General features: G+C 45.4%; 2 protein-coding genes across 4 annotated transcripts in view; one reads left to right on the top strand and one right to left on the bottom strand.

The window, feature by feature from the left end:
* The window catches only part of Ccdc39 (coiled-coil domain containing 39), a 43089-nt gene extending 38203 nt beyond the window's left edge, over positions 1–4886 (top strand). The window contains exons 15-19 of one of the 3 annotated variants that reach the window (XM_029566198.1): positions 579–685; positions 1402–1542; positions 1651–1827; positions 1922–2004; positions 2908–4886. In XM_029566198.1, the coding sequence (XP_029422058.1) occupies positions 579–685; positions 1402–1542; positions 1651–1827; positions 1922–2004; positions 2908–3067 (668 nt within the window). In that variant the 3' untranslated portion in view covers positions 3068–4886. The remainder of the gene's footprint in view (positions 1–578; positions 686–1401; positions 1543–1650; positions 1828–1921; positions 2005–2907) is intronic. The other 2 variants (XM_008838641.2, XM_008838640.2) reach the window with 2 other exon arrangements.
* A 1209-nt stretch (positions 4887–6095) lies between these two features.
* Ttc14 (tetratricopeptide repeat domain 14) lies at positions 6096–15189 on the bottom strand. Its single transcript, XM_008838644.3, has 12 exons — positions 14833–15189; positions 14581–14705; positions 14032–14231; positions 12966–13050; positions 12698–12827; positions 12283–12438; positions 11831–11902; positions 11211–11330; positions 10996–11118; positions 9203–9320; positions 8181–8290; positions 6096–7472 (listed from the first exon to the last, which is right to left on the bottom strand). Exons 1-12 carry the CDS (start codon positions 14985–14987, stop codon positions 6560–6562), a joined length of 2307 nt encoding a protein of 768 aa, XP_008836866.1. The 5' UTR covers positions 14988–15189; the 3' UTR covers positions 6096–6559.
* Positions 15190–21398: the final 6209 nt, after the last annotated feature.

Raw genomic sequence — 21398 nt, forward strand, 5'->3', positions numbered from 1 at the left:
AACAGTGTTTAAAAAAGTGGACGTGGTGGAGACTGTGGCGTTTTTTTGAAAACAAAAATGCTGCATTTTTTTTTTTTTTTTTTTTTTGGAGAAAGGGTCTCCCTGTAGCCCCAGGTGACCTGGAACTTACTGTATAGAACAGGCTGGCCTCGATCGCAGAGATCCACCTACTAAGTGCTGGGATTAAAGGTGTGCGCCACCGTGCCTGGCAAGGCTATAGTGATTCAATGAGGAGGAACATTATGAATCACAGAGAACAAAAATGTGCCGTGGTTGGATAGGGTCAGAAGTCGAGTGTCCTTCTTCCCCATTTGTAAACTGAGAGTGATATTCCCACTAGCTGTCTATTGATATGTGGCAAATCTCTTCTTTAGGGAATTCATGTTGAATCTGAAGAACACTGCAGTATATTGTGACTAAACAGGAAATGGCTACTGCATGTCTGCACTGTGTTCCTCAAGTAGATCGAAGGCATTTAAACTTTCATAACAAAAAATGTAGACGTTTGGTTTATGTTTAACAGTCTAGGATGGCTTCCTGCAAAATATATTGAAAATTCAAACAAAATTATCTTATAGGTGAAGAATATGGGCTGAAAATCCAACTGGAAGAACAAAAAAGGGCTGCTGATGACAAATTCCGATACAAACAGAGACAAATCAGAGAGCTTCAGGAAGACATCCAGGTGAGCTCTATGGGCCTTCTAGTACTAAGCCCTAGATAAGTCAGCTACCACTGTTACTACCTCCCCTGCACACACACGCCATTTAGAGCCTCTGCAGAGACCTCAAGGAACACAAAGCTCATTTAAAGCAGAAAACTGGTGATGACGTGAAGCCAGTCTGCGAAAGTCCTGAAAGGTCACTGCACCTTCAAACAAAGCTGAAAACACACCACTGAAAGATGTTAGAGTGGTCTGTGAGCAGGCTTGGCTAAGGAGCAGATGTCATGAGCTGTGGTTATTTGAAAGCTGCGTAACTTCAAGACATTGCTTCTATTTTAATGTTTCTATGTGCCATAAAAAGATATTTCTGGGGCGAGATGGCTCACTGCTTAAGAGCACCGGCTACTCTTGCAGAGGACCCAAGTTTGGTTCCCAGCACCAATGTGGCAGCTAGCAACCATCCATAACATCAGTTCTAGGGGATACAACACCCTCTTCTGATCTCTGTGGGCACTGCATGGCATGGGTACACTTCCATACATGTAGGCAATACACTCATACACGTAAAATCAAAATAAAATATTAAAGATAGTTCCCAGTGAAATTAGACACAAAACCCAGGAGTTCATTGCATAATACATGAAAAAAAACAATTAAAAAGCCGAGAGTTGACAAATGGCAAGTGGGACTTTTTTTAAAACTCTAACCATGAGTAACCTGGTAACCTTATTTTCTAGAGCATGGAAAATACTTTTGAAGTTATAGAACATTTAGCAAATAATGCCAACAAGAAATTTTCCGAGAAACAAGCTTATTCATTCCAATTACGCAGAGAGACCGAGGAGCAGAAGCCAAAATTAGAGAGAGTGACTAAGCAGGTATGGACCCCTTAGGCTAGCCGCTAACTCACAGCTCTCAGGTAAACCCTTTTCTCTTAAAAAGTTTTGGAAAATAGGCTTATGTAATAGTTGACTATTTGCCAACAGTGTGGGAGACTCATAAAAGAAATACGTATATCGAAACATACAAGAGAGGAGACCCTAGAAGAACAAGACATTAACCTCCGTGAGCTCAAACAGCTTCACAAGAACATTGATGAAATGCTAGTTAATGCCATGGAAGATCCTGAAATCCGTGTTGTTCTTCAAAGGTATTTTGAGCAGGTAAATACAGTGTTGTCCAGTAAGTGCAGAGATCTAATTAGTTGCTGTCTAAAATGCAGTAGAACTAATGATCACTGTTGCAACATTCTTCCAGGACGGATTAGAGCTACCCAGAGTCCCCACTAAGGGCGCTGGTCAGAGTTCTCCATCTCGGCAGACTGCACTGCTGTCAGTCAGGTAAGTGGAAACACTGTCTCGTTAGCAGCCGCCTGACCAGCCAGCGCTGCCTGAGCTCCTCTCACCTCAGTGAGTGAGCTAGCATTCTGGATGAACCTCGACTCTGAAAAGATCTTTTTAAACTATAAAAGGACAAGCTGGAGGTATAGGCAGTAAGCACGAGCTTTGTAGTGAAAGCTGCTTGTTAAATTCTACGTAGCCAGGGCTTACTGATGACACCTTACTTTGCACAAAGGAAACTCATTTTTCCTTCTGCAGTTTAATGCAACCCAGAATTCTACTGTTAAGAATACGTAGTCAACACTAAGGCTTTGCTGACAGTTTTACTAATGACAAAGCTGATTTTAGGATTTACAATCTCCATAGTTGGCTGATGAATGATACCATTTTTTATTAGTCTATGGAGCTGTTTCAGGGAAAAAAGGGGAGGTCCTAAAAGGCAGTGTTTAAGTGTAAAACAACTCCTTCTACATTACTATTATATTAAGTAGTATAGCTACTTAGACTCTGGACTTTTCATAAAACGTATTTCATTGTATGGCTATTTTCCAAATGATCTGTTTTTCCTGTCAGTATACCTCCCTTTCCTCTTCAGCTTAAATTATGTAAGACTTTCATTTTGATCACTTTTGCCAGCACCTGACTGTCCTTTATTACCACCTTACAAACGAATGCTTCTAAGTCTAAGAAACTGATTACAGTTGAAAACATTTTTCTCACAGAAACAACTACTGAACTATTTATTTAACCTATGTTCATCTCTTTAAATTTTTTTATAGCAACGGTCATACTTTTAAAACGTATTAATACTATCTCTGTCTTACGGAATTATGACATCTTTGGTCAGTAACTGGGTCTACATGGAGTACGTTCTGCAGTAAACTCATAATAAACTTCCCCCAGGTCTCGTCAGAGCAGTGGCACGAGCACTCCTGCTTCCCAGGCGTCGGTTAGAGTGATAGAGCTCAGCCTCCCAGACCCCCCACCAGAAGGCAACAACTCTAGGCCGCCCAGCACTGGCAGCAACTCTAGGATTTCTAAAGGCAAGAAGCTCAGCAAATAAACATTTTCATCTCTTGAACAAACTTTGAAAACAAAACAAAAATCCCAATATGGTTAAGTTTCATTGTTTCTGGGGTTCCGTAAGATGACACTACAGGAGGGTGCTGAAATAGTACTGGGGACATCGAAGGTGAGGCAGAAGTCCTGCACAGTGGGCCTAAAAGCTGTTTGGTTAAAAAAAAAAGCTTTCTTTATTCACAGAGAAGGAAAACAGCAGACTCTAAACCAGGCAACATGGCACGAGCCGAGGGAACTGCTGTCGTCGCTATGTTTGAGTGCTAGAAACACTTGTTCACTGCTTCACGAAGCCACCATACGCCTCTAAGGCAAGGGTCACAAACACATTCCTAAGTCAGTGCACATCACAAAAAGGAAACCCTCATTGTACTCCAGAAGATCACAAAATCAGGTTTTATTCAAAAACACAGACTTCCAAGACTTCCGGAAGAAAATGTAATCCGTCAAAGGAAGTTCTTTTTTGTTGTTGAACTTGTAACCAAAGATAGAGCATCATTACCACCCACCCCAAGAACATTTCTGTTGAGATGCTGTATGTGGGCATATACGGATACACCTATCTCTGTGTGTGCACATACAGAATGTACAGCTTAAATTTCTAAGAATCCCTCTACTCTGACCTTCAAAGAATCCAACATGTTAAATTCACGCTGGAGGTAGACAGTACATACTACATTGGGGATTAGTTCTTCAGCCACTGTTCTGTGTACAGAACTTTGAACTTTTAGGACTAGGGAGTTAAATACTATGCAGCGATCTCAAGCACATGCAGTATACTCAGGTGTGTAAACGAGCACATCCTTTAAACCCTGAAGTCTTCATCACAGCTTCAGGTCTCAGTCTCAGCACCACCTGTGTTTTCTGAGAAGCACAGCGGTGCAGGCCGATTTTCTGACTGGCTTTCATTTAGAAAGGTGTCCTGAAGTTGTCATTAAGGTGGCTAAAAAAGCTGAGTAGGTTTTGGTTGAAACACTGAACACTGACATGTGCCGAAAACTGAGCAGTCCTAGTCACTTTGTTCCCAATGCTGACTCCCAGCCATGTATCAGTCTGTAAGCTACTGGAACCAAACATTAAGCTTTGTGTTCTCTGAGCAGTTCTTACCAGGGCACGCACTTTCTTTGCTTTTTCCTCTTCTAACAGAGACAGATCACAGATTTACTGAATGTAACAGGGTAACTGCACTGTTAAGTCACTAACTTCTTAGACTATACTACTAGGCCACAGCTTATCTGTGGGATGGATGGGTTTATCGGTCAGCACCCATGTTTCCTCTAACCATGTGACCAGTTCTAACTTCATGTAATAATGCTAATGGTAGGACAAAGCGCAACCTATTTCTGTACCTGGAGCTATCCTAACATCCGGGAGTCACAGCTAGCCTGAGCACATTACACGCCGTGGACACAGATGCGGAAATACTGCGACAGGCACCACCCAGGATCCCTGACCACTTGAGTCCCCTCTGCTGAGGGATGTCCTCGGTGCAGTTTGAAGTGGATGCTCATGTTAGTTAGTGCCCTCCACTATCATTACTGATGGGAGGGGAGGCTCTGGAAGAGGGAATTTCCAAATCCAGGTGGCCCGAGAAAAACCAGTCAGAAGCTGCACAGGGTTCTCAAGGATTAAGGGGTCTGCAAAGAGGTTTCCCTCAAAAAACCACCTCACTGTGTAGACTAGGTAGGAGCAGCACCGGAGCTGCTAAAACAGAGCTGGCCCTTTTGAGAGGTGTTCCTTGGTGCAAAGACTAATTAATGAAGTGATAAAGCAATTTCTACTGCGTTATCTATTTTGTTTTTTAAAAAACATTTTATTTTTTGTGTGTAAGTGTATTAGCTGCATGTATGTAAGTGCACCAGTGTCATGCAATGCCTGCAGAGGTCAGAAGAGGGTGTCAGATACCCTGGAACTGGAGTTAGCCACCATGTGGGTGCTGGGAACTGAACCCAGGTGCTCTTCAAGAGCAGCCAGTGCTCTTAGCCACTGAGCCTCTCCAGCCTCCAGCTATTGTTCTTAACCAAGGGTTCTTTTTCCTATTGCACTGCAAAGCAACTTTCAGATTTGACAGCAGCCTTTCACTGTGATTTGGCACAGGCAGCATGTATAGATGTTAAAGCTTTAGTTTTACTGGTGGACAGAAGCACATACCAAAGCAACGAGCTCTTCTGTTTGCCATTCCCTGACTTCTGTGGGTGGCTCCTGTCTAGTGACAAATGACAGAGGTCCACCATTTACTTTCCAGAATCATCATCTAAGAGCACCACGAGTCAGCAGCGATGGCGCCTACCAGCACTTCCCATAGCACACGATTTAATTTTTAGTAATGTGGAGAGGATCTTCTTCCTTCCTTAGCTGTAGACATGAAATCTTTATTATTCCTGTGTGCGTGTGTGTGTGTGCATGTCTGTGTGTGCATGCCACTGTGTGCATGAAGTCAGGACTGGATGGGGAGCCAGTTCTTGCACTCTCAGGTCCGGACACGGAGCCCAGGTTGTCAAGCTGGAAGGGCAGTCACTGCCACCTGAGCAACCTGGCTGGCCTGGGATTCACTCTTGGGAAAACCAAGCTCTGGTTGGTCTAGTTATTTACGAAAATTCCCAGGAAAGGCATCAATAAGGGAGAAAAGGTGATAGGTAAGAAGTTAAGGTGTAGGCAGCCCTAGGCTGTTTAAAAGCATTCCTGGTGACTTCCCTAACATTTTTATTACTAAGAAAACCAGAGGAGAGTATGGGAAATGGAGCTTTTCTGCCACTGCTAGTTTAGCTAAAAGGGTTGCTTTCTATTTTGATCTACTCCTGCCTAGAATTCTCTAAGGGTTTTGTCAATATTTCAAGTCAAAAATTTTCTTATGGCCATGATGCTAGCAGTAAGTAGAAGTAGTAATGGAGAAATAAATGAAACAGGTTCTAGTAAGCTTTTATGGGTCTTATTCTTAAGGTACTCTTAAGCTGTGAAGAAAACAATGTTCACAAACCACTTACATCAGGTTTTAGGAGAAAATCAAGTCATAATTTATCATTTATGAATATTTATTGTAAAAAATTGAATACTTTAAACAAATGATTTAAAACAGTACCTATGAAACATTCAAGCATCTTTTTCAAAGGCTACAGGGCTTTTAACAACAGAATAAAACACTTTTTTGATCAAAAACAATCCAACTGTTCAAAACATAAATTTAATTTTCTCTCCAACTGCGAGATAAGATGGGCCCAGGACTCTCACAAACCACAATGAAATAAAAAAAAGTGCTCTCAGAAGTATCTTTAGGTTAAGCGGAAATTGTCGGGAGTAAGACCCCTCTACCACAGGCCAGCCATAAACCCCCAGGCACTGACTACAAGGGGGCCTGGGGCTGAACTGGTGCTTGAAAGCCTTTTTCTAATTGCTCCAAGTACTCTTAGAAGCAGAGCTGTTAGGACTGACACCCCAGACCTCTGACAGTTTAGTGCAACGGAATACATTTCCTTAGCAATCACTTTGGCTTATTTCCTTTTTCCTTCTCAAATTCAGCTATCTGGTTAAAGATGTTGAGTAAATTCTGAGGTAGGTGTCTCTTAACGCTGCTTTCAGGGTGCACCTTGCTGCTTGGCCTGTCTTCTGGAGCCCCTGTACCAGTGCCCTCCCGACAGACGTCCCCTCTTTCACACGCCCCCTGCTGTGTGTGGATGCGACACCTCTGCTCGGGTCTCCCGAGGTCACGTGACCCAGAACGGGCGTTCTTTCTGTGTTTTTCAACTGGTTTCCAAGAGTGGTCTGACCGTGCAGGGGAAGTGGGGTGCCTCGCAGAGCAGGGCTCCCAGCGCCGGGTGTGCTCTCTTCTCCCCGCCGCGGCCTCCTCCAATCTCCTGGCACCAGACCCTTTGACTCTGTCCTCGGAATTTCTACAGAAGGAATCCGAGGAACTTCTACCGGGAAAATGTCTTTCTGGTTTATATGGCTTTTCCGTCTTGCTACTACCTGCCTGGGGTTCGGAGCCATCGTAAAAACCTCTTGGCTCTTCAGACCTACCTCTGCAACCAGCCGGCACGTCAGCTGACGATGAAGAGAGAGGCCCTTTCTCCTTCTCCTCTACCTGTGTGCTCTGGCACTGGGACCCGGCCTGCTTTTCTAGCAGTTTTTCCACCTCTTGTCTCTGGTTCAGGAAAGACGCCGAGGTGTCAGTGGGGACTGGGTAGCACTCATCTTTCCTACCCGGATCTCCGTGACCTGAGGCTGCCCTGGACCAGTGCCTTCTGGAGCCACGGGAAGACTCGGAACGAGCCCTCTTACTCCTCCTATGCCGTCTGTGACCAGAAGAGGAAGAGGATGAGGAGGAAGAAACGGATTCATCCGCAGAAGAAACACTTGAAGAGGAAGACGATGATTTTCTTCTTTTCTTCTTTAGCCTTAAAGAAACGTAGTTAGCTTATCAGACATACTAAGTACAAAATGGTGGTCAAATAGCCACAGATCTGACCCAATTCTGCCTTGCTTGAAAATTTCTGAAAGCTGTTGCTCTGATAAATGATATAATCATCTCAGTCACTAAATCAAGTTTTATCACTAAGCAGGACTTTTGATAAGATTTAGTGCAGGCGTCACTATGCAAACCCATTATCTCTGAAAGATGCAGCGGTGCTCCCACACAGGTAGTTAAGGTAAGCCTGCCTTAACACGGGGAGGGACGCTCCATGGCTGCCTCTAGTGGCATCATGGTCCCAGCACACTCAGGGTCGGTTCTGAAGGCAGCAGCAGGATGTCCCGGGCACTACAGGACCCGAGGGCCAGAGCAATGCCAGCACCTTCTCACCCTTAGGACAATCACAAATACATCTGGACATTGCCAAGTATCTTCTGGGGTGTGAAATGACCAGCAGCTGAGCTACGGCTCTCCTGCCACAGCCAGATACATGGCTAGGGTAGCCTGCTCTGTATTTGAAGTCTAACCTAAAAGAGAATTCTAGTCTTAGATTCTACTTAGAAAAACATGGACTGTGTACTTGCTAAGAACGATCATTTGGAATACACTACCTCACTTACTTCACCTCCATGTGGCACGTTGGGTTACTCGGTAGTTGATTTTAAGTTAAAAAACACTGAATGTCATGGTTTACCTTTTCTCCTCTTTTAAGAGCTTACGCAACTTTTCTGCACTTGTTTCTATTTTCTTTGTTTTCTGCTTTTCTTCTTTTTCAGCTTGTTTTTCTCTTAATTCCAAAGATTTCTTTTAGAACCCAGGTATCGGAAAAAACCACATGTTAAAAATAAACATAGTAGCATATGCAAATCCAGTATTTGGAAGACCCCCCCCCCACGGAAACCCAAGTCAGCACAGCCAAATCACCATTCAAGCCAGCATTGAACAGGTCAGTTGATGGAAATGAAAAAACGAATGACATGTGTTTGGCATTAACCGTGTGAATGGCCAGAGTAGCGTTGAGGACCATATTGCAGTTGGTAACCCACCAAAGGCAGGGAAGCCATTGCAGGAGGTACCAACGACCCAGATGCACATAAGAGTCACGAAAAAGGAAAAATTATGTTTAGAAAATTGAAAATTTCAACAGGATAAATTTTACAAATAAAATTCAAATAAGAACGTTCCATAGAGGTGAATGGAGGGGAGAGTCATCGTGTTCAAATACAAACCATTTCAAAAATAGCACAGCCCAGTTGGATGCATGATTACATAGGAAATCATTTTCCAGTTTGCGGATGGGGATGAGCAGCACCAGACGTCAGACACAGCGGCAATGGTCCAATCAGAAGAGAACGCATGAGAAAACATCATCATCAGTATTACAGGAAAGGGTAGGTGAGACAGATCTACACAGGCTTGCTAAGCAAGTCAACTATAGCAGCATACTCCCAGTAACCTCCTAATACCAGGTGAGCTTTCTGCAGAGGGCAGCTCTCAGAACACACACTGAACCAGGCCCAACTCTCCTATGGCTACGTCTCCTTTTCATACAAAAGCAGTGCTATGAAGCAACGTCAGACTTAGGGAAAGCTTCTTGTAAAAACTACTTTTCATGATACTTCATGTAGTAATCTACAATAGTTTCTCCTAGAAGAAATTACATTTTGGCACTAATTTTAAATACCACTAAATGTCTAAGAGGAAATAAAGAATCACCTGCATGTACTTATGAAGTTTCTGCAAAGCATCCTCTGCATCTTGGAACGTCTCATCCAGAGCCAAAGCTTTCTTATAGTTACTTTCAGCATTTAAAAACTTCTCCTCTTCTTCTAACCTAAATGAGAAAGGAAGACTTAGCATTTGTAAATTAAAAGCACGAATACCTATATCACGTGCTTACTGTAATTTACTTGACAAAGAGACCACTTAAAAAAAAAGGCATTTATTTATTAATAAAGGAAAACACGTGATAAGCTGATATCCAAAAACAAAAATGTTAACAGAATCTTAATCTTTAGCATAGAATTATATAAACTGGCTTTTTTTTTTTTTTGCTTTTAGTCGTTTTTATGAAAAGTTTTCCTTTCTACTGAATTTCATTTTTACAGGAAAACCACCATTAAAATTCTTTGGGAACACCAACATGCATGCATGTAGGCACACACAGTTGTAGGTAATCATAATCCACAATCATTATAAACATATAACCTACAAGTCTATGCCGTGAAAACAAATGAGCAAGTCTGGGTGGGTGTGGTGGCCACACTTGTAATCTCAGCTCTTAGGAGGCAGAGGCAGGAGAGGGTTACTAGGAGTTTGAGGCTAACCTGGTCAAAATAAGTTCAAGTCAGTCGGGGTTACATAAAAAAAGGAAACTTGGATACAGAGCAATGACAGGACTTTGCAAAATACTTCTAGTTAACAGAAGAACAAAGCAATTGCTGCAGAACGATGGACTCCTGTGGGTGCCTGGATGTGGAGTACCTAGGGATGAGCACAGAAATGACCACATGTGTGGTCTGGATATCGGCCAATATGCCATCCCCTTGGCTATCACTAGTGGTAGCCACCTTCATCTCAGCAGGGCTAGCCACCCACCTGGAGACAGAAAGCGTGTCTCCAGTCACTAATTCAATCTCGTCAGTTTGGAACTTGACCATTCTAACTAGAGTATCACCCTTCAGAATGACTAGGCAGACTTAGGAAGCAGAGCTGAACCTACTTCTTAAAGAAAAGCAGCAAAGGGCTGGGGGTGTATCGGTGAGAGGGTGCCTAACGCTGGGTACTGTCCTCAGTACTGAAACAGGAAAAAGCCCAACAATGCGATTAATCACAAGCTGGCTGTCAACTGTCACAGCAGACTACTGCCGAACTGGGGTTTAAAGCATACACTAGGCTGGTCTGTCAGTCACCAATTCCAACTCCTACAGGCACCATGGCTTCTCGGGAATTGTTCTCCCTCATGACGTACTACACCATTTACTCTGAATTTGTGCATTTTAATGAACAGAGCAGTTAGAAGATGAATATAACAGCAAAATATTAATTACAGATTTTAAAAATTAAATCCCTTAGTTTTAGAGCAAAACTTTCTGATGTTACGTCTTGGAATACGCTTACCTATCTCTTGTACTTTTTCAATTACATTTCCATGTAATATGAACAGATGTAGTCAGAGCAATGAACTCAAGACTTCAAAATACTTCCAGCCACAAAACACCTCAGTCATAGGCAGAGAACAGAGACTAGAGGATTTAGAAAAGGACTGTAAAGATGCTAGCTGGGCACAGTGATCCCGGCACTCAGGAGGCAGGGCCAGGTGATCTCTGAGTTTGAGGCCAGCCTGGTCTGTAGTGAATTCCAGGCCAGCTGGGGCTAGAGTGAAGTCCTGTTTCAAAAACAACGAAATACTGCTCTTGGCTGAGAGAAGCTCCTTCCCCACAACGCTCAGGGAGCTGCAGTCGGTGGTTGAGCTCTGACCTCAACTATTAAGTGGAACCCAGACTTACTGCCCTCCTCGTTCCACAAGCGTCTGGCAGAGGTACTTTCTCGCATTCCTGTGAGTTGGGCAGTTTTCTAGCGCAAGCTCAAAGTCTTCTATTGCTTTGTTCAGACTTCCTTTTGTTGCGTATCTAGGGACAGTAAGTAAAATTAGACACTGAGCCTCCTAACTTAGAGATTTTTCCATTCCTGTAACATTCCTTAAAACCCACAGTTCACTCACAGAGCTCCACGAGCTACCAAAGCTTCCACATTCTGTCTGTCGATTTCTAGAGCTTTATTGTACTCATTCATAGCGTCCACATGGCGTCCAACCTTGAAATAATCCACTCCAATCTTCACACTGAAAACACATTTGGAAGACATCACAAACATTTCACAAAATATCTATATATACAGTTAGTGAGAATAACTTTTAAAAGAAAATGCCTTCAAATTTGGCAAATATTTAGGTTTTGAAATATTCTCTATATACTTTAAAAAACACTGCCTTTGGAGATTTTCATAACATCTGAAACCTGGGTATCAAGATACTGTTTCTTTCTGAAAAAATGAAAGCAAGCCAGGCATGGTGGTGCACACCTTTAATCCCAGCACTCAGGAGGCAGAGGCAGGTGGATCTCTGTGAGTTTAAGGCCAGCCTGGTCTACATAGTGAGTTCCAGGACAGCTGGGGTACAGGGAGACCCTGTCTCAAAAAGACAAGACGAAACAAACAAAAAAACCAAATGAAAAAAATGAAAGCAAATTCTGAACATGAACCAAGCCTGGTCGTGATATAGGGCTATGTGGCTGTCCTAAGCTTTCACACTAGACAATACAGTCACTGAAACAATCTTCATACCATTTTAAAGCCCAAGACGCAGACTGTTTCTTTCTTAACGCAGAAGCAAAATCATCTTCAGAGAAATTTTTGCTATTGAAGAAAATGAAAGTAAAAGTGTAAATACTTTGAAAATATACTTTAATTCCATCTCAGGCACTCAATGATGGTGAGATAGTTTTAGGCAGGAAATTTATTACATTTCTACGGCAAAATCCTTTAACTGTCAGACATGAGTATTATTGTAGTACTTCTGTTAAGCACATATGCAAAGTTTCTGTACCTGTCTCCACTTGGTTACATAGTGGAGATCTAATCATGGATAAGAGTGCAACCCAGGAGGCGATGGGCCGCTCAGTTCCCTCAGGCTTTGGTATCTTTCCATTGCTACAGTCAAATGTGCTCTTCAGTTGTGTGGCGTCTGACCTAATGCCATTCCCCTTACCACCTAAGAAAAGGCAGACCTACATTACCTTTGGAGGCCTCGCATTAAAGATGGTGGATGAGATTCATCTATTCCTAGTTTTTCTAAAAGGAATTCAACTACTCCTGGATTAACAAATCCCAGAGAACTCTGCATGATATTTTCATAGGACTCCAAAGAATTACTATGTAGTTCAACACTTCTCCTTAAAAATCAGAAACAGAAACACATGATTACAATAGTTAGCACACCTCACTTCTACTAAAAACATTAGTATATGAGATTTAAATACTAATGCCAAACTGTTAACTACTGTGATAGTTCCTTTTATCAAGCCTAAAGCAAGCTAAAGTCACAAAAATGAAAACCCATTCTATACTAAAAGAAGTTAAAATTCTACTTTGTTGTAAGTTTGACAAAATTTGTTATTTTCACCCAGGAAGCCCTCCCCTCAAGGTAAACACCTGTAGTACAAAGGGAGCTCTTCAGAAGTGATCACACCCAGTTTAATGCTGGAGAGGTGAGGTGGGAGAGACGAGCTGTACAGAGACACGGCAAGCTTCTCATGGTATCTGTCAATATCCTTGATTCCAGCTTTAAAGAAAAGACCAAACTCAGTAATAAAACAAAAGGATACCAACTTTCTTCTAAAGGTACCACCTTCATCAGACTGCTTTCAGCCTTAAAAACAGAAAAACTGTGACTTTTAATTAGTATGTTGAAACTGATCACCTCGAATTATGTCACCGGTTTGATAATAGGACAAAGGATCGCCATGGTTACTGTGAGGAGGCACGTCTCTTAATGGACACAGCGCCTGCAACGAGAGGTATCTGAGAATAGCAGCCAGTTCGGGACAAGACCTTGACCTCCGTCATCCACTGTGAGGAGGTTAACGCCTGGCATGGACGTTCACCAACCATTCAAGGTGGACACTTGTTACACACATGCAGGGTAGTGTGATGACTTTACAGACACACAATGTGCAATTACTGTATTGGCATAATGGGTAACAAATGCATCCTTTCTGTTCAGAGCCTTCAAACTCCTAGTTCTCTCAACTCCAGTCAGCCTACTGTGCCACGGAAGCCCTGCTGTCTTGGCATCACGGGCCAGCTGTCTAGCTTCTGCCCCCAACCTCCTTTCTGACCCCGGGCCCTGCTCTGCTCCCCTCTTTGGTGCCGACTTCCTGGCTTCCGCACACAATGCAACTCGTGCTATGTGTCTCTGAGTCTGGCTTATTTCACTTGAGGTCTCCAGCCCCATCCACCTCACTGCAGATGGCAGGGTTCATTCCCTGATGCCTTTACTCACCTGCCAGTGGACAACTCAGTTAACTAAATTTACGACTTTAGCCATAAACAATTTCTGTGTTCAGACACCATAAAGCTGTGTTTTCAGTTTTAGGAATCAACTACAGATGATAAAAAGATCTTTGGCACTTGGAAAAAATAAAACTAAAGTTTGTCTAGAAACACAGGGATGCCAGTGAAAACAAGATGTGTCTTCTCCAAAGCTCTGTACTTCCTGTTCATAAGGCCAGGCAGCAAACATCAACTCCACTAAAATGAGACATTTACAGTCTGGACTGTTCCTCTATTTGCTGTGAATACATGACGGGAAGTCTTATTTCTAAATTACTCACATGAAGCATGCAGTGCTAAGAACATGTTACCTTAGAAGACACATATCCAGGACAGCCGTCAGCCTCACCATACCCACTAACGGAGCTCTACACACGCAAAAAAGGACCCAGGCAGCCGGCCAGCCTGTCTGCTGGGGAGGTGGGCGCACTTACTGTGATCTCCAAGTGGGAGATGTCTCTCATGATGCCGCTTCCCAGGCAGATCAACACCATGAAAAACCCGAACTCCCGGATGGAGCTGATTCTCCCAATGACGATGTCTCCCCGCTCTACATCTCGGAAGAAGAGGTCTCTGCGGTCCACACCGGGGATCTCCATGAACTGCTCCAGCGGCGGCATGACGGCATAGTGATCTGGGACACAGGAACAACGGCCTCCACGTCCCTCCTGGTTCCCTGCCTACCCCACCAACGCCCTGCAGACACCCCCAGGTCCTGCGGATTCCCCAGCCCGTGGACACCGCCCCATCCCGGTCCTGCAGACATCCAGCTTGGTCCCACAGACACCCCTGGTCCCGCAGACACCACGGGTCCTACAGACATCCCCTGCTCCCGCAAACTCCCCCATATTCCACAGACACCCCCGGGTCCTGCAACAACCCCCTCGGTCCCGCAAATACCCCCAGGCCCCGCAGACACACCCAGGTGCTACAGACAACCCCCAGGTCCCACAGACACACACACCCCGACCCCCCACACTCACGGTCTCCGTCCTCGTGCACTTCGGGGGCGGCGGGGGCGGCCGCCTTCCAGGACAGCGCGAAGAGCAGGTCAGCCTTCTTGGAGATGAACGTCTGGACCTCGGCGCTGTCCGCTCTCCGCTCCTTCCTTAAAGACCGGCGGGGGAGCTGGTGGGTGCGAGACCGGAGCACACCGGGCCGGGAGGGGGAGGGGCGGCGGGGCAGCTCCGGGGGGCGGGCGCTCCCTGGGGACGGCCCTGCACCCCCGCCCGTACCTGGGCGCTCCCGGGGCAGCGGGACCGCGGGCCGGCTCGGCAGCGGTGCCCAGCAGGCTCCGGAAGTGCGGGTTGTCCTGCTGCTCGCTCCGCAGCAGCGCCAACAGCGCCGGCCCGTGGCAGCCCAGCGACTGCCGCAGTAGGTCGCGGTCCATGGCGGTCTGCGCTCCCGCAGGCGGCCGACGGGCCCGGCACGATTGCCTCCGGGACGCGCTCGCGGAGGCACTCGGCCCGGGTCTCGCGAGATCCGGCGCTGCTACGGAAGCCGGCCGGCCGGAAGCGCGGACGGACCTGACGCCCCGGGCGACTAGTGTCTGAGTGGTGACCTGTGGGCAAGGCCGGTGCTAAACGGTACGAGGTGACGTCGTTTTACGTCAGAGCGGGTCGAACTCCACCTTGGCGTCACCTGGCAGCTCTAGGGCACAGCGGCCGAGGGGTGGAGCGCTAGGAAGGAAGTTCTCAGAATTCCGGGCAGGGGAGGACGTGCTCAGAGCACCGGGGGAAGAAGTTCTCAGAACACATGGCAGGGGAGGAAGTTTTCAGAACTCCGGGCACGGGAGGAAGTTCTCAGAGCAGAGCGCCGGGGAGGGGGAAGTTCTCAGAGCAGAGCGCTCGCCGGCAGGTTCTCGGGTGTAGTCTGGAGGTTCCTGGGCACCGGGGCCACAGTGGCAGAGCCGTCACTGCGCAACGTGTGCACCAAGTGCCCCGCGTGTGCGCAGCTGCTCCGGATTTCAGTCAACGCCCAGCAGCCCTGATTCTGTAGCCTCTGTAGTTATGGCGGCTGCCTCGTCAAAGTCTCGTCTGCCTGGTGCTGTTGCACGTCGAGCTGTGGCAGAGGAACTGAGGCAGACGTGCTCACACACACAGGCTGGGCTTTGCCTCCTCTGCGTGGTGATGGCCTTACACGAAAAATAACATCTGCCAGGCGCCCGACTTCCGAGTGCCACACCCACCGCAGAGGGCGAGGCTTCTCAAGTTTCGGGTATTTTGAATTCATTTTCTTCTGGGACAATTACTCCTCTTGACTAAGAAGGGAGCAGAGCCCTCGATTTTTGATAGGACTAGAGGTGTGAAGAGGGAGAGGGCACGGGTGCCGGAGTCTCAGCCTGCTAGCCGATGGCTCTACCACCGAGTTACAGCCCCAGCCTGTTTTTAAAATTATTATTTGTGTGTGTGTGTGTGTATTGCCTGCATGCATGTGAGTGCACTTGTGTCGTGCAATGCCTCAGAGGTCAGAGGCTGGTGCCGAATTCCCCTGAAATTGGAGTTAAGGATGGTAGCCGCCACGTGGGTACTGAGAATCGAACCCAGGTCTCCTGCAAGAGCAGTCAGTGCTCTTAGCCGCTGAGCCATCTCTCCAGCCCTCCAGCCTGTTTTTAAAGGAATCTCCAAGAAACTTCAGCAATATGGCTAATTTAATGAACTGGGTGGAGAGAGGGGCATTACAGGGGATGGAAGCAGTGAAGGAAATTCAGAAAGCAGGTGTACCAAACATTTCTAATGTCTGGCTTTTAGGCCTGTTTTTATTGTGATACCAAATTTCATTTCTAAGTAAACACATTGTGTATACCCTTTAAAAGCACTCCAGATTCTGGAGATGCAAAGATGCAGACAGGACTTCTGGTGCCTGAGTGACTCAGTCCAGCGGTGGGAAAGGCATGAGGATAAAGACAGAGATATGACGCAGTGGAAAAGTAATTGTGTGGACACTGACCCAGTTGTTTGCTTAGATTCCTCTCTGGTTGGCGGTGGTAGTCAGGAAAGAATGAGACCAACTGTGTGCGCTCTACACAGTGGGGACAACGTAATCGAGGGAGAAGTATGGAAAGTCAAGATCTGGAGACTGCTCACAACTGTGATATTGAATTGCAGGTAACTGACATTCTCACTATGTGAAGGCCTCTCGGGAGGGCTGAGGCTGGGGGAAGAGATTGCCTCCGTTGTTCAGAAAAAGAGAGAAGGAAGGCGTGAAAGGAGGGAGGTAGGGGAGAAGAGCTAGGAAAAAAAGGTATTCCCCACTTAGCAAAGAACACAGAAACTTGGGTGAAGTGACGTGACCACATCAAGGAGTGGCGTAAGTGTTTTTCTTGGATCTCCCAAGTTTCTGAAAATAGTATGTACAGCTGTGAGTTTATCTGCAAAAGACAGTCTTTAAATTTCGGAAACTCATGTTACCATTTACAATATGATTTCATGAGATATATTTATAGACACATTCTTTCTGGTTCTTTATCCCAATACAAACTATCAACAAGGCCTTGTTCTCATCTGGGCTTAAGGATGATGTCCATTAGGGAAGGCAGCTACCAAAGGAGACCCCAGTTATCACTCAGATATCATTTTCCTTGTCAGCACCTTACAACTGACTCCCTCCCCTTTGTTTTCAGAAATAGATACTACTTTTAGAGCAATTTTAGCTTCACAGCACAAACAAGTAGAAGATAGAGAAACTTCTCTAGGTTACATGCATTGCCCCCTCGTTTTAAAAATCCCCCACCAGAATGGAGAAACTTCTCTAGGTTACATGCATTGCCCCCTCGCTATGAAAATCCCCCACCAGAATGGAGAAACTTCTCTAGGTTACATGCATTGCCCCCTCGCTATGAAAATCCCCCACCAGAATGGAGAAACTTCTCTAGGTTACATGCATTGCCCCCTCGCTATGAAAATCCCCCACCAGAATGGAGAAACTTCTCTAGGTTACATGCATTGCCCCCTCGCTATGAAAATCCCCCACCAGAATGGAGAAACTTCTCTAGGTTACATGCATTGCCCCCTCGCTATGAAAATCCCCCACCAGAATGGAGAAACTTCTCTAGGTTACATGCATTGCCCCCTCGCTATGAAAATCCCCCACCAGAATGGAGAAACTTCTCTAGGTTACATGCATTGCCCCCTCGCTATGAAAATCCCCCACCAGAATGGAGAAACTTCTCTAGGTTACATGCATTGCCCCCTCGTTATGAAAATCCCCCACCAGAATGGTGCAGTAGTTGCACCTGATGAACCTACACTGACGTCTAGTATCACATACTCTATCTCTTCCCTTCAAATTCACATGTCATGATTTGAACAGATACATCAGGCATGTGTACAGCATCACATATGCATGTGTTCAGCATCATGTAAGGCATGTGTTCAGCATCATATAAGGCATGTGTTCAGCATCGTATCAGGCACGTCTGTGCTCAGCATCATGTCAGGCATGTGTTCAGCATCATGACATCACACATAGTGTCGCCACCTTCAGAACACCCTCTGTGCGCTGTGTTCTTCCCCCCTCCCCAGAAACCCTGACAACCAACAGACTTTCTCCCATCTTCTTTGTGCTTCCTTTCCAGATTGTTTTGCAATTCAGTGTGTCGTCTTTTCAAACTCCTTCTTCTACTTACTAATGAGCATTTAGGTCTTATCGTGGTTTGTGACTCATTTCTACTTAGTGCCAAATTATATCCAATTGTCTGCTGATACAGCTTATCCATTCTTCCATGGAAGGGCATCCTAGCTGTTCCTCATTTTTAACAATTATGAATTAAACCGCTATATATCTATTTGCAGGTTGTTATGTGTGTAAGTGTCTTGCTACCAAGGTAAGCACCAAGGAACGTCATCACTGGGAGGTATGGTCATAATATGTCTTGTCTGCTGGGAAAGCACTACACTGTCTCCCAAGTGGCTGTACCATTTTTCATTCCTATCAACAGTCCTAATTCTATTGCATCATGTTATCACCAATGTTTGGTTCTGCCAGTGTTTGGAAACCTGGCCTGACAGTGTAGTGGTGCCTCCGCCTTCCTTCACTTTGCATCTCCCTGATGCCATGTGATGTGCTATGTCTTTTTATGTGGATGTTTCTCATGTGTACGTCTTCTTTGGTGATAGACATACCAAAGGTCTGCTAAAGTCTTTGACTCATTTTAAAATCAGTTTGTTGGCTTTCTTGTTGTTTTAGGGGTTCTTTGTATACGTCTTTTGCAAATACTTTCTGCAGGCTCGTAGCTTATCTATTTTTTGAGGAAATCTTTTGTAGAGTAGAAAATTTAGTTTCAGCAAGGTCTGTCTTGTCAATTTTTTCCCCATGGATCATGTGTTTGGTGTTTTTCTGAAACCAGCATCATCTGTATTCTCACCTGTGTTGCCTTCTTGGACTTCTGTAGTGTTGTGATCCAGGATCTGCTTTCCGTGGGAACGGTAAGCCACGTGTAAACCTGCACGCGGGCTTTCTGCTGCAGCACCGCCGTTTGTTTAAAAGGGCAGTTTTTTGCATTGTATTGTCTTTGCACTGTTGTCAAAGATCAGTTGACGTTTTTATGTAGTTCTGTTTTGGGGCTTTTAGTCAGTTGTATTGAACTGCCTATTCTTTACCAACTGCCTAGTCTTTACCTATTCTATGCCTTTACTACTAGTAAATCTTGAAGGTTAGTAATATTGAGCCTTCAGTTCTCCCCATTTTTGTCTTGAAAAAAAATTCCTTATTATTACTTAAGTAAACTTGAATGAATTTATGGTTTGGAACCAAAAAATATTTTTCCTTTTTAAAAATTTTATTATTTTTATTTTATGTGTATGCGTGTATTGCCTGCATGTATGTGAGTGCACCTGTGTCATGCAATGCCTGTGGAGGACAGAAGAGGCTGTTGGATCCCCTGGGACTGGAGTTACAATTATTAGCTGCCATGTGGGTGCTGTGATTTGAATCCAGGTCTTCTGCAAAAACAGTCAGTGTTTTAACCGCTGAGCCGTCTTCCCAGCCCTTTTTCTTTTCTTTTCTTTCTTTCTTTTTTTTTTTTTGGTTTTGTTTGTTTATAGACAAGGTCATTCTTTATAGCCCAGTCTGGTCTTGAATCAGCAATCCTCCTGCCTTAGGCTCTCAGTGCTGAGATTATAGGTGTGCACAAACATGCCTGGCTTGAAACTAAGTTCTGATAACCACCAACTAGTAGTCTCTATCTTTTCTCCTCTTCCACTTGAAAAATTAAATATGTGTGAGTTCAGATGCCAACTTTCGGGTCTGCGTTGCCTACTTGTGTATGCAGTTGCCAGAATTCTACCATTCCACGCAGCTCAAAGTGTCAGCTGAAACCACATTCCTTCAGGATATATTTTAAAAATATATGTATGCACTCTCTGCTTGTTAGGACCCCTGTGGAAATCTGGTGGAGGGTTAGTAGGGGGTGAAGCTATGGGAAGGGGTCTAAATGTCAAAATATATTGTGTGAATTTCTCAAAATTCAAAAAAGAAAAATATATGCATGAAAAATTTTATTTAAAAATACAAGAGCTAGCAATTTGACTCAATTAAGAGCTGTGTTCCCTCAGAGTTCTGGTTCCTCCAAGGGGCGGAGCCTGTGCCTGTGAATGGACTGTGCTGAGTGAGCTGCGGGAGGGGCTTGTGGCGCCATCTTGGGACAGGAGTGGTGAGGCAGTAATGCAGGAGCTACAGGCATGCACTGTGTGGGGAATGCACAGCAGCAGGGTGTACTCAAGGACAGAATGGGCTGACCCTTACCTGGGGAGAGATCGCTGGGCCTGAGTGTGAGCGAATGCTAGCAGTGACAATGGGCGTGGTGTGGGAGCAGTCTGATATGGTGAGCTTTGAGCCATGCCAACAGAAGCGCCACTGGAGCCGAGTGACGTGGGGCTAGGCACTGGGTGCTCATTCCTTTGTAAGTTACCCCTCTCTCCTCCCCAAGGATAACAATAAATGCGCATAAAGATATGTTATGTGGTTTGCCTGATACTGCAAAAGACCGGGAGAGAAATCTGGTGACAGAGCTATCCAAGTATCTGACTAATGATTACTTCTGGGTGGACCTGTGAAGATACTCTCAGATGAGATTGCTGTTTAGACTAGTGGAGTCAGTGACAGAAACTTGCCTCCCCGTGTAGACTGCCACCATCCAGTCCGCTGAGAACTTGAATAGGAGCAAAGCAGAGGGGTGAAGAATTTGTGTGTTCTCCTTGCCGCATTGCTTAACTGGGTCAAGCTGTTTCATGGTCCCCTTCCTCAGAGTAGGGTTGGAGTCACTGCTCAGACCCAGGCCTGTGACCTCAGGTTGGAATCACTGCTCAGGCTCAGCCTGTGACCTCAGGTTGGAATCACTGCTCAGACTCAGGCCTGTGACCTCAGGTTGGATTATGCTGCTAGCTCTCCTGGGTCTGTAGCTTGCAGATGTCCTATCACAGGATTAAAGGACTTTAATCTGCCATAGTCATGCCTCCTGTGAGGCAGTCCTTCAGTTCATATGTGTTCTGGTTTGTTTCTCCATTGCCGTGACAAAATACTCTGACCATTACCAACTTGGGGAGGAAAGGGTTTATTTAGCTTACATCTCCCAGGTCACAGTTCATCCAGGAGCTCAAGGTAGGAACTCAGGGCAGGAACCTGGAGGCAGGAACTCAACACAGGCCATGGAGGAACACTGCTTACTGGCTCGCTCCCCGGGCCCCTGCTCAGTCTGCTTTCTTATGCAACACAGGCCCACCTGCCCAGGGGTGGCACCATCCACAGTGGGCTGGGCCCTCCCACATCACTCATCAAGAAGATGCCCCTCAGACATGGCCAC

The sequence above is a fragment of the Nannospalax galili genome, unplaced genomic scaffold (genome assembly GCF_000622305.1).
Source record: "Nannospalax galili isolate Female #2095 unplaced genomic scaffold, S.galili_v1.0 scaffold179, whole genome shotgun sequence".
NCBI classification, from domain to species: domain Eukaryota; kingdom Metazoa; phylum Chordata; class Mammalia; order Rodentia; family Spalacidae; genus Nannospalax; species Nannospalax galili.

Excerpts from the sequence above, each read along its gene's own strand:
- Ttc14 (XM_008838644.3), bottom strand. The coding sequence starts at position 14,987 with ATGGACCGCGACCTACTGCGGCAGTCGCTGGGCTGCCACGGGCCGGCG. Across the intron at positions 14,706-14,832 it reads GCTGCCCCGGGAGCGCCCAG|GAAGGAGCGGAGAGCGGACA; the intron begins GTACGGGCGGGG and ends CCGGTCTTTAAG. Across the intron at positions 9,321-10,995 it reads CTTGTGGAACGAGGAGGGCA|GTTAGAAGAAGAGGAGAAGT; the intron begins GTAAGTCTGGGT and ends TTTCTCATTTAG.